The sequence below is a fragment of the Panthera uncia genome, chromosome D1 (assembly GCF_023721935.1).
Source record: "Panthera uncia isolate 11264 chromosome D1, Puncia_PCG_1.0, whole genome shotgun sequence".
Classification (NCBI taxonomy): Eukaryota; Metazoa; Chordata; class Mammalia; order Carnivora; family Felidae; genus Panthera; species Panthera uncia.
Window position 1 is genome coordinate 37,511,370 of NC_064808.1, and position 12,948 is coordinate 37,524,317.

The 12,948-nt window shown below is 33.4% G+C and overlaps 1 protein-coding gene across 1 annotated transcript in view; it reads right to left on the reverse strand.

Moving 5' to 3' along the window:
- The window catches only part of PRMT3 (protein arginine methyltransferase 3), a 134,573-nt gene that overhangs the window by 78,268 nt on the left and 43,357 nt on the right, over positions 1-12,948 (reverse strand). Inside the window, exon 10 of the mRNA XM_049649320.1 lies at positions 7,468-7,567. Coding sequence (XP_049505277.1) covers positions 7,468-7,567 — 100 coding nt within the window. The remainder of the gene's footprint in view (positions 1-7,467; positions 7,568-12,948) is intronic.

Here is a 12,948-nt window from a genome sequence, read left to right on the forward strand (position 1 = left end):
TTTTTAAATAGAACCACTTCATATTAATCATCATAATTACAACTGCCAACTCAGTTACATAGGAAAATCTGTGTTTACATTAAATGCCCAAATATCTGAAAATGCATATTGTAAATTTTAGGAGCTTTCTTTCATCATGAGGTAGAAGTAAACAGTATTACTGACAAATTCATAAATTGATACATAATTTCAGAGTTTGAGATCAAAACTAACAAACAGTTCATGTTCTCAGACTAGCTTGAGAAATTTTCATAAGGGCAACTGACTCATATTCCTGAATAACTTATCCTCTTTATCTTCATAATCAGGGTAATTTACTTAATGAACAAAAAGATTTACTAAAAAAGCAATTCGTAACAGGCCATAATAGAAGCACCTAAAATGGAATATGGCAAAGGGAATTATATAGGGCCAAAAAAGCAAATAAATACAATCAAATCAATCACACATGATGCGCTGAATCTCTTGGCAAAGACAATCTCCAGAAATTTGATGAAAATAATACAAAACACCTAAAATAAAATTTCCCTATAACACATAATTGTTTCAATAGAGACGACTTTGCTTAAAGCACTAAATATTTTTACTTAGATTTGGTATCAAGCATAGGAAAAAAAGAGCATATATTTGAATAATGTACGTTACTAAACTTTTTTTATGTACCTGCAACTATAAAATAGCCTGAGTTCCACTTTAAGGATTTCTCAAAGGGTTACATGTTCTCTATAGATACCAACGTCCTACTATTATAAAATAGTCCCCTTGCGAGAGTATGAAATAAAATGGCTGCAGAGTGCGATCTGAATTCTAATTTAAACAAATAGTACTATTCAATAAAGGAGAGGCTGGGGAGTAGTTAAGAGCTCAGATAAGTGTAAATATTATAAAACTGAAATAATTATACATAAGGGACATATTCTTAATTACATTTTTATTCTCTTAGTTTTCATTTTATTCTCAATGCAGATGTCAGCATATCTATGAAAAAAAATCTGATAAACCACAACTTTCCTTTCATTGTTCAAGAACTGTAACTGTCTCCCTGTTAATACTTATAGTACTAAAAAAAATATTACTGTAAAATGTGCATTTTATACTTTTCCTTAAAATATTACATATTGTCAGTATTGCCTAGAAATTGTATACTAGGACAAACAGAATTTTGCATGAAACATACATATAATTTTAATTAACATTAAGAAAATACTAAAAGTATCCCAAGCCCTAATAATCCACATCTATCAGTTTATTTTCATACTTCTTTGCACTAATTATAGGCAGGGTCAAGGAGTAAATGCTAGCCACGAAAACAGAGGGTCATGTGCTTTAACAAAGGGCTCATAAACCAAGGGGAAAGCACTAAAGAATGTTCTTCAGCCACGTCCCTGTCATATGCTACCTCCCTGCCTTCATGTGCTGTACAGAAAATTATAAATAAGATCATATCTGTGGCCAGTGAATTTCTATGTGGGAAAGTTCTCTCATGTACATTCTGTCATCATTCACTAATGCAATGCCCTGTGATAAAATCTGGCCATACCAAATAAATCCTGGCTTCCCATCTTGAGAGAATGGAAAAAGGTACATGAACAATTAATTACAATACCTGTTTGAAAACCGGAAAATAGAAGCTTAAAATGAAGTATAAAAGAGAGAGAAAAGAGATTTTATATGTGATCAAAGAACAAATCAGAAAGCCTCATGGGGGTGGTGTCTGAGATGAGTCTTAAAAGAACTACTAAGAGTCTGCCAGACAGGGAAGATACAACACATTAAGAAAAATAAGACAATTTGCTAACACGTATTTTGTTCTCACTAATCATCATTATCTTCCATTAAGGGACAAACTGTTTCTGCTAGAAATACACTAACAAAAACACGATAATAGAAATAGGGGCTCAGTCAGTTGAGCATCTGACTTTGGCTCAGGTCATGATCTCACAGTTCATGGGTTTGAGCCCCACATTGCACTTTGCACTGCCCGCGTGAAGAATGCTTCAGGTTATCTGTCTCATTCTCTCTCTGCGCCTCCCCTCTCATGCACTCTGTCTCTCAAAAATAAATGAACATTTAAAAACAAGAAAGAGAAATAAAAGACATTAAAACAACAATAATCTCTGTCATCAAAAGAACATTTTGAAGAGTCCATTTTATGTAATTTTGTCATTTATTTTTGTTTTTTTAAATTTGGTGATATTTTTATTATTCATTTTTATTTTTATTAATTTTTTTTAAGTACCACAAATCCTGCAGTGAAAAGGTATCTTTTTCTCTAATGGAACAATAAAGGAACAAAAAAATGCAAGAAAAAAATGTTTAAGTGGTATAGAGTTAGGGAAGAAGTATATTTCTTATCTTGATCCACTGAACATTTGAAATTATTTTAGAAAAAAATTTTTTAACATTTATTTATTTTTGAGAGACAGAGAACGAGCAGGGGAAGGGCAGAGAGAGAGACAGGGAGACACAGAATCTGAAGCAGGCTCCAGGTTCTGAGCTGTCAGCACAGAGCCTGACATGGGGGCTCTAACCCACTTACCAAGAGATCAGGACCTGAGCTGAAGCTGGATGCTTTATCAATGGAGCCACCCAGGCACCCCCAAAAACCATTTTAAGTAAGTAAACAATACATACTAAATTTGTAAAATTTAGTTAGCTTAAAGTTTTCAGAGTAATATATGTAAAAGAAGAAAAATATAAGAGTTTTTAAAAATTCTTAAATTTGGGTCATAAGCATATTTCTTGCCAAAAGAAGAAAGGTAAAAGTGCACCTGTATAAGTGAAAATTTGTGTTATTAAAAACAGATCAGGAAAGGCCACCTATCCTCATGGCAGTTGGCTGAAATAGCATGGCTTCACTGTCAGACTAAAGTCAACAAAAACATCTCAACATCCACCAGTTTAAAATATGACCTGTGACAGGCTTCATGGTCACTTTAAGATTGTTGATAAGCCAAATCACAGCCATGTTTTCTAAATGATATCCTGAAACGCTATTCATCAACTATAAAGAGTATTAAATATGAATAAAAGATATCCCATCACATGGGTGTAGGTTTGGGAATGCATATCACACAGATACACTCATGCTGGTGAAGGGAGGGAAGTTAACTCTTTAAATTTCAAGGACAAATGCAAGAAGGAGAAATTTTAGGTAGCTTCTGTGAAAAGCAGGCCTAGATAGAAACATTACAAGGGACTTCAGACAATTTGAATGTATGTCATGAATGATCATGACAATGAAATATAAAGTTCACCTAATGTGTAATTCTGCTGATAATCCTGATGACAGAAAAAAACAAAGGTGCAAACAAGAATCATCATAGGCAACAGTACCATATGATGTGAGGATCTTATCTATGTATTCCTAAGGAGGTCATAATGAAAACATAGATGGAAAACAGCAACACCAAATGAATCAATCTGGCTTAACTGGTTTGTAGCACAGAATTGGGGACGTTTACTTTGAATAGTTTTTTTTTTTTTTTTTTTAAGTTTATTTTTGAGAGACAGAGAGACAGAGAGCAAGCATGTGGGGATAGGGCAGAGAGAGAGGGAAAGTGATGATCCAAAGCGGGCTCCGTGCTGACAGCAGAGAGCTGATGTGGGGGTCGAGCTGACCAACAGTGAGATCATGACCTGAGCTGAAGTCAGACGCTTAACTGAGTGAGCCATCCAGGCACCCCACTTTGAACAGTTTTATTAGGCAGTCAGAAATAAGATGTCACAATGAATGGCTCTATAGGTACAGTAAACCATGAAAAATGAAAAGAGATACTCATAAGAATAAATATTAACATTTTGTGGAGATTAAACTGATTTAAATGATATTTACTTAATATCAGTTATTTAACTAATAATTTTATCAAATAGAAATCCCATTCAATAAAAATGAAAATGTAAAATTCAAGGGAAGCCTAAATCTGGAAATTCATAAACATAAGAGGCAAGTGATAGTTTACTAAATAATATGCCAACAGCAATGACCTGGCTTTTAAAATTACATTCTTAACTAAGAACATCTTCCAAAATAAAGGCAAAGTTCATGAATAGCTGTAGACAAAAAGCATATCTAGATTAACGTGGAATACTTAGTGGACCACAGAAGAGAACAGATGGACATTTCTGCAATACAGGATGCCTACGGTGCCATACTGCATTACAAGTCCATTAAACATCTGTGCCCAACTATGTAGGGTATACTCCTTTTTTGTCCATCCTTGTTGAAAATACTTTTAAAAATGGACAAAAAAATGTAAGCTGTGGCTCAAAATTGTGTTTTTTTCTAGATTTTTGCATCCTTACCACTATATGTAAGAAAAAAAATCAAAGACAGGGTTCTATGCAGTATATTTTAATTTTAAAATGCTGGTTCATGAAAATGTGGCTTTAAAATGCATTTAAAACAGTCAGCCATTTACCATTTGCCCCTCATTTCAGCCCAAGTAGGAATATGTGAAAAATGCTGGATATTTTAGAAAGCATACCCGCTCCTTGTTTCATTACATACTTGGAATTTTCCAGCTACTCAACTCAGAAATCCTATTAGAAGTACCCAAGTTAGGAGGGAGTTCACAGGATTTAGAAGGTACTATAAATGATACTGCCAATCCACAAAGTTGTCTCAAAACTTTCCAGCACAAGCCTACTTAAAAAGCTTAATGCAAATCTCACTAGAGAAATAAGGCCGTCCAAAGTTGATTGCCTTAGAATAACTGCCGTAAATTAGTGTCTAATGCTCCACCCAATGCAATTAACACAATCTGCTAGACTTCAGTTCCACTGATGCTTAAAAGGAGGGTAGACAGTACGATAATGCAAACTCAAGTTACACCGTTGTGAAGAGGAATAAGGAAAGTTCTTACTTAATTAACATTTCCTGAATACACTGATTTACTTCCCTGAGTGAAGGGCTTCTGAAAGCAAGTGGTCCCAAACAACTGGCTTACATTTTAGGTTCTATTGACTGACTATTATTTGTGTTACAAACACAAAGAGATTACACCTGACCAATCTTCCAAATGAAAGGTACCCTTTACATCAATTAGAGTCTAGGAGAGCAGAAACCACAGGCTATGAAAATAGAGAAAAATTAACGCAGGAAGTTGGTTACACAAACGAAGTCATCAAGAAGGAAGTGAGACAAATGGACATCAATGACACCAGGAAATAACTAACACTCCTAGGCTAGAGAGATGGAAGGAAAAAGCAGTGCTGCAAGAGTCCAGGGTGAGTCATACAGTGGACACTGGGATTATGACATACTTGTCCAGTGGGAATTGAAGTCACAAGAGAAATAGCTTCTGTCAGCAATATAACTAGAGGCGAACAGAAGCAGAGAAATGCCCTGGCTTCTCCCTTTCTGAAATCTTCCATGTTTCCCAAACACTGTGGAAGACAGCTGTCCCTGAAGCCTAGAAACTGCGGCCTGCAGTGTTAGTCCTCATTCAGTACAGAAGCAAGCAAGAGAAGAGTGTAAAATGCATCTGAGGGCAAACAAGTCCAAGACCAGTATACCTTTTCAAGAAAATTCATATTGTAAATGTGACGATCTTATAAGTTCACTCAGTCAAGCCAATTTTTTGTTATTATGCCAACAGGCTCTAAGATTTTAACTGAATATTAATATTTCTAGATCATCTTTTCAGATTTTAAAATGAAAATCCCTAGAATATCAGTATCTATAACTAAAATTCTGCTAGGTAGGGCAAGAATTATTCAAATAGTTATAGCCAGATATATAAAAAATGTTCAACTGAGGGGACAAGAATTTTAGTAAAGTCTGTCTTTTAGTTTGCTTATAGCCTAATTTAGAATAATTTAAGAGATGCATTTTCTAAGAAAAATAAAATGGTCCTTGGAAAAATAAGGATGTCAGCCAACATTTAGTATACAGTATTTTAAATTATTGCTGTGTAACTGTCTCTAATGTGCTTTCTCCAAAGAACCTTTTTGTTATCCTTAAAGAGATGCTGGGTTTTTATTTATGTTTTAAAATATTTTTGTATTCTATACCTTGAGGTTTAATTTATTTGAGAGAGAGAGAGAAAGAGAAGAGAAAGCAAGCACGAGTGGGGAAGGGGCAGAGGGAGAGGATCTTAAGTAGGCTCCACATTCAGTGCAGAGCACCTTCAAGGGCTTGATCAAGATGTGAGCAGAAATCAAGAGTTGGACACAACCCACTGAGCCATCCAAGCCCTAGCACACCTTGGATTTTTAATTATATGAACTAAATCCATACCTTTTTATTCGATTCATTAAAAAAAATCAGTGTTGATACAAATCCTTTACTATAAGACACTATGATTAAGAATTATTAAAAGCCGGGGCGTCTAGGTGGCTCAGTCGGTTAAGTGTCCGACTTTGGCTCAGGTCATGATCTCACGATTCGTGAGTTCGAGCCCTGTGTCGAGCCCAGCTCGGTGCTGACAGCTTGGAGCCTGAAGACCGCTTCCAGATTCTGTGTCTCCCTCTCTCTCTGCCCCTCCTCTGCTCATGCTCTGTCTCTGTCTCTCAAAAATAAATAAATGTTAAAAAAAAAAAAAAGAATTATTAAAAGCCAATGCTAGGATAAAAAAATTAATATACTTTTTCATGTACAAAAGAGTAACTACCAACAACAGTGACCATCACTGACTCGAGTGAAATTTACTAATACATTAAATCTGCACATTTCAAAAGCTCCCCGAAATTCCTGCTAAAATATTGCTATAATTGTTACTGTTTATTCAAAATTTATACATAATTATAAATCAAAATGAATTCTTTTCAAAATTTTTAGATAAATTGATTTAGTGAAAATATATGTATCATATAATTTTTAAGTCTTAAAACCTCTCCAAATGGTTAGGAAATCTTTATCTATAAATACTAACTTGTCTTCATCAAATTGGCATATCAACAAGTCAAATCACCTGTTAAATACCATTAGTTTCACTTTATATACCTTTAAAAATAAACATTCTGTGCTTAACTTACAATTTCAAAAGCAAATTCTAAAGCTATATGACGTATCTTGATATTATTATCTTAATAATGCTAATAAGTTCTATTTTTTGTGATAAAGAACACTGATTACATGACCAGACATAAGAAAGCACATTCAGTATGACAGCAATAGTGGCAACATCTTGTTAATTTTGATGAAACAGCACAAGTTATTACTAGTCCTCAGAGGCTTTTTAGCAAACATATCACGTCTTTACAAATTTAGAAAGTAGAAAAACAATAATTCTTTATAATGATTTTACAAGTAAAGAAGCTAATTTTCTCTTTTTAAAAAGATTATGAATGGTCAGTAAACAAGTGCCGTATCAGAATAAACTACCATAAAAAGATTGTAGCTGTTTTTAAAATAATCCCACCACTCTGCCAGTTGTCAAACAGAATTTAATGCAGAAAAACTACTTCCTCCCTGTTTTCTTTTTTTTAAAACCAATAAAAGTAGTTTTTTCTGCAAACGCTTACCATCCACTCAGATATAATAACATCCACTTTTTCTACAGGAAGGCAAACTTCTTCAATCTTTCCTTTAATTAGTATAACAGTATCTTCAAGTTTATTTAGTCTGAAAATTATCACAATGAATTAAATTAGTACATTAAACAGATTCAGAAAACTAGTCAAATTACATAATTTCTTGGCAACTATTCGTATTCAAACTTTGTTTCATATTCAAAGTTTGGTTATTCCCTGGGCATTAGAATTACTTTTGATCACTACATGAATGTCCAAGAATGTTTCTGATTAATATGGCAATACTCTGAACAAATATTTAAAACTATAGCCTGAAAGGAAATTTGAATTTTATCAAGAAGACATGTCAATAAAATTACTGTGTTTTTTTTAAGGGAGGGGAGGAGAGAGACGTATAAACCAGACGACAAAAGTATATTTTAAAGGCAAGTAGTGTGTCACAGTGCAGAAAGAACTAGGAGCCAAAAGCTCTTTCTCTGAACTCCAGATCCTCTAGTAATTGTCAGCTAAGTGGTCTTCACCAATTTTAGTATATGTGCTGCCGAAGCAAGCACTAGGCAATCTTCACCAAATTCTATCATAATCTCCCCAAGCCTGTGTGCTCACGTGTAAAAGAGGATGATACTTGCTCTACTTCATAGCCTATTATGAGAATCAAGGATTTGTGAAAGCAGCACATACATCCTCAGCACATATTTTCTCAAAATATATGCTGCATAAAACCTGAATATCTACTACAATCTTAAATTATTTAACCTTGTCGAGTGATATTCATTAGGTATTTTTATATGCTCGATCTAAGACTAGCATATATTTTTCATCCTCCTTTTGCAATTTGAAATAAACAACAGAGTTAAGGAGATTATTTTAAAAAGCTAAAAGCAAACTACAAAGTTGTTATCTAGTTAAATAAATAAGCTCTCAATCCTCAGAGGATGTACATCTCAATTACAAAGGATTTTTTCTGCTAACAAAGGATAGGGTCTTTCCTCAAACTCATTGACATATTTACATAAAATTAAATGCATTCATTCTAAGGGTAAATTTTGTTGAATTTTAAAACATAGATACTTGAACGATCACTATCATCAATATATAGAACATTTCTATCTCCTCAAAAATATTCATTAGCACCCCCTTCCCAGAAAATCATCCTGAAGAAGCAACCACTGATTTTCTTTCTTTCACTACATATTAGATTTGTGTTTTGTAGAGTCTCATATAAATGGAATCATAGCAAATGTACCTTTCTGTGTCTGGTTTCTTTCAATAAACATACTTCTTAGATTCATGCATACTTTTGTGTATACCAGTAGTTCATTCTTTATTGTTGCTAAGTAGTATTCCACTGCATGGATAAAACAATTTTGTTTATCCACACGTGGATGGAACTCTGGATTATTTCCAGCTTTGGGCTATAATGAATAATGCTACCACAAACATTGGGTACAAGTAAAATTGTTCCGTCAAATGAAAGTGTCTATGTAGCTTTTAAAGAAACTGTCAATCTGTTTTACAAAGTACATATAAATTTTTAAATTCCGCCAGCAATATATATGTACATTCTTACTGTGTCACATCCTTGTCAGCACTTAGTATTATTAAGCTTTTAGATTTTATCTGTGTGATGAGATCTCATGGTTACCAACTGCATTTTTCTAATGACCAAGCATTTTTTTCATGTGCTTATTGGTCATATTCCCACATCACCTGTTGTTCCAATTTTTTGCCCATTTAAAAAATTGGATCTGCTGTATTCTTATTATTGAATTTTAAGAGTTCTTGACATATTCTAGATAAAAACTCTGTGAGATACATTCATAGTGAATAATTTCTACCATACTGTGGCTTTTTCATTTTTTAAAAAAATTTTATGTTTTATTTTTGAGAGAGAGAGAGAGAGTGCGTGTGAGCGGGGGAGGGGCAGAGAGCGAGAGAGGAGTCACAGGATCCGAAACAGGCTCCAGGCTCTGTGCTGTTAGCACACAGCCCAATGGAGGCTCAAACTCATGAACTGGGAGATCATGACCTGAGCCGAAGTTGGCGCTTAACTGACTGAGCCACCCAGACGCCCCAGGCTTTTTCATTTTTTAATGGCATATTTTGAAGAGCTGGTTTTGGATTTTGATGATGACCAATTAACCATTTTTTTTTTCTTTTGTGGTTCATTTTTGCCTTCACCAAATCTTTTCACCTGTATTTTCTTTTAACATTTTTGTTTCCATTTGAGTTAATTTTTCCATATGCTATCATTTTCATTTTTTCCCCATATCAATACCTATTGATATGGTGTTGGAAATCTCCCACAAGGGATAGTTTCAACTTTCTTGAAGAAAAAGTATCACTAACCCATAGGATTATTTTGGTATCCTTGTCAAAAATCAATTAACCATATATGTGTAGGTTTATTTCTGGACTTTCAATTCCGCCCCACCATTTAGATAAGCATCCTTATGCCAATACAACACTTTCTTGATTACTATAGCTTTTCATTAAGTAATAAAATCTGACAGTGTACATCTTTCAACTTTATTCTTCCTTAAGAAAATTCTTTTGGCTATTCTGGGTCATTTGTGCTTCTATATAAATTTTAGCATCAGCTCTTGGTAATGTAATGTACTTTTCAGTGTTGATATCTTAGACATACTTTGTTAAATTTATTCCTACATGTTTGATGATTTTGGTTGTATTCTAAACAGTGTATATTTTTTAAGTTTCAATTTCTAGTTGTTTGTGGCTACTAATAAAAAGAAGTATAATTAATTTTCATGTTTTGACCTTAAATCCCATGACTGCGGTAAAGGTTTTAGTTTTAGCAGTTTTAATGGCTATTTTATAGATGTCTTTAAAAAATATATATTTTACTCATTTCTTTTTATAGTTAACACAGTATTGTATTAGTTTCAGGTGTGCAATATAGTGATTTATTTTATAGATTTCTTAGGACTTTACATGTACATGATCATGTCATCTGGAAGTAATGACAGTTTTACTTCCTTCACATCTTTTATTTCCCTTTCTTGGTTTATCGCACTCATTAGATTCCCTAAGACAACAGTGAATAGAAGTGGTGGGAGTGGACATCCCTTGTTTTGCTTCCAATTATAGGGGGAAAACACTCATTAACTATTATTAAATATGACACTACTTATCTTTACCAGGTGAGAAAGCTCCCTTCTTTCCTAGTTTGCTGAGTTTTCCTTATGAATGATTTTCAAATTCTGACAAATAGTTTTTCTGCATCTATTAAGATGATTCTCTAGTTTTCTTTTCTTTTCTGTTAATATGATAAATTATACTAATTTTCAAATATTATGCCTATCTTGCCTTTCTAGGATTAACTTCACTTGGTCATAGCTTATTATCCTATTTATATATTACTAGATTCCATTTGCTAATTTTTTTATTTAAAATATTTCCACCTCCTAGACTTACCATGCTGATTATTTTGTAATGTATATAAATGTCTAATGTGATTATTTTATAATGTATATAAATCACTAAGTTGTCCACCTGAAACTAATGTAATATTGTATATTAGCTTTTTCAATTAAAAAATGTTTCCATCTATGTTCATACTGGTCTGTGGTTTACTTTTCTTGGAAACTCTGTTCAGCTTTAGTATCACTGTGATGCCAGCCTTATAAAATATGTTGCAAAAGATTCTGTCCACTTCTAACAGTTTAGTATTACTTCTTCATTAAATGTTATGTTTGTTATTTGAGACTGGAGTTTAATTTGTGGGAAGGATTATAACTACCAACTCATTTTCTTTACTAGATCTAGAGATATTCAGAATTTCTAGTTTTTCTTTAATCAATTTTGATAACTTTCATTTTTCAGACAATTTCTCCATTTTAAACTGTCATATTTATTGGCATAAAGGTGTTCATAATATTCCTCTATTATTCTTTTTATCTATAGGATCTGTAGAGATTTCCCCTTCAATCCTAATATTGGTAATTTGTATCTTCCCTTTTCTTGTTAATTCTAGTTAAAAGTTTATCAATTCTTTTTTAAATTAACTTTGTATTCATTTCATTAATTTTCTCTATTGTTTTGTACTGCACTGATTTCTGTTCTTTACCTTTTTTCTCAGGTACATTTAACTTTTCTTTTTCTCTACCATATCTTTTCAAAAATTTTAAAAGTTTTTTTTATTTTAGAGAGAGAGAGACAGGGAGAGCACAAGAGTGTGCATGAGCAGGGGAAAAAGGCAGAGGAAGAGAAAATCTTAAGCAGACTCCATGCTCAGTGCGGACCCTGACACAGGGCTTGATCCCATAATCCTGGGATCATGACCTACACTGAAATCAAGAGTCAGACACTCAACCGAGCCACCCAGGTGCTCCTCTACCATATCTTAAGATGGAAGCTTGGGTCATGGATTTTATTTATTTATATATTTTTAATGTTTATTATTTTTGAGAGAGACAGAGAGAGAAGCAGGGAAGCGACAGAGAGAGAGGGAGACACAGAATCGGAAGCAGGCTCCAGGCTCTGAGCGGTCAGCACAGAGCCCCACGTGGGGCTCGAACTCACAGACCACTAGATCATGACCTGACCTGAAGTCGGCCAGTTAACAAACAGAGCCACCCAAGCAATGGGTCATGGATTTTAAATGTTTGTTTGTTTGTTTCCCAACATAAGCATTTAAAACCATAAGAGACTCTTAAAAACTGAGAATAAACTGAGGGTTGATGGGGGGTGGGAGGGAGAGGAAAGTCAGTGATGGGCACTGAGGAGGGCACCTGTTGGGATGAGCACCAGGTGTTGTATGGAAACCAATTTGATAGTAAATTTCATATTAAAAAAAACCTTTAGATTTCCTTCTGAGTATGGCATTAGCTGTTTACCACAAATTTTGATACACTGTGCTTTTAGTTCAGTTCAAAATATTTTCTAAAATCTTTCCCTTGTTACTTCTTCTTTCAACCATGGGTTACTCAGAAGTATGTTATTTGCTGAATATTTTGGAATATACCAGATATCTTTGTTATGGATTTATAATTTAATTTCAGTAAGCTCAGAAGCTCTGTCTGTAAGGTTTAAATATTTTTCAACTTACTGAGACTTCTTTTATTGTCCTACAAGTAATCTATCTTGATGAATATTCTATGTACACTTAAAAAGTGCTATTTTTGGATAAAGTGTTATATAAATGTCAATTAGGTCTTCCATACTGCTATTAATTTTGTATCTAACTTGTTTTACCAATTATTGACAGAAAAGTATTGATATCTCCTAGCATGATTATAAACTTGTCTATTTCCCCTTTAATTTCTGTTTTTGCTTCCTGTATTCTAAAGACTTTATTAGATGATTATAGGTTTAGTATTATTATATATTCTTGATTATTTGATTCCTTTATAATTATGAAATATCCTTCTTTATTCCTGATAATGTTTCCTTTGTATGATATTTATATATTCACTTCAACTTTTTAAATGATTTTGTGTTTTCGTAACATAT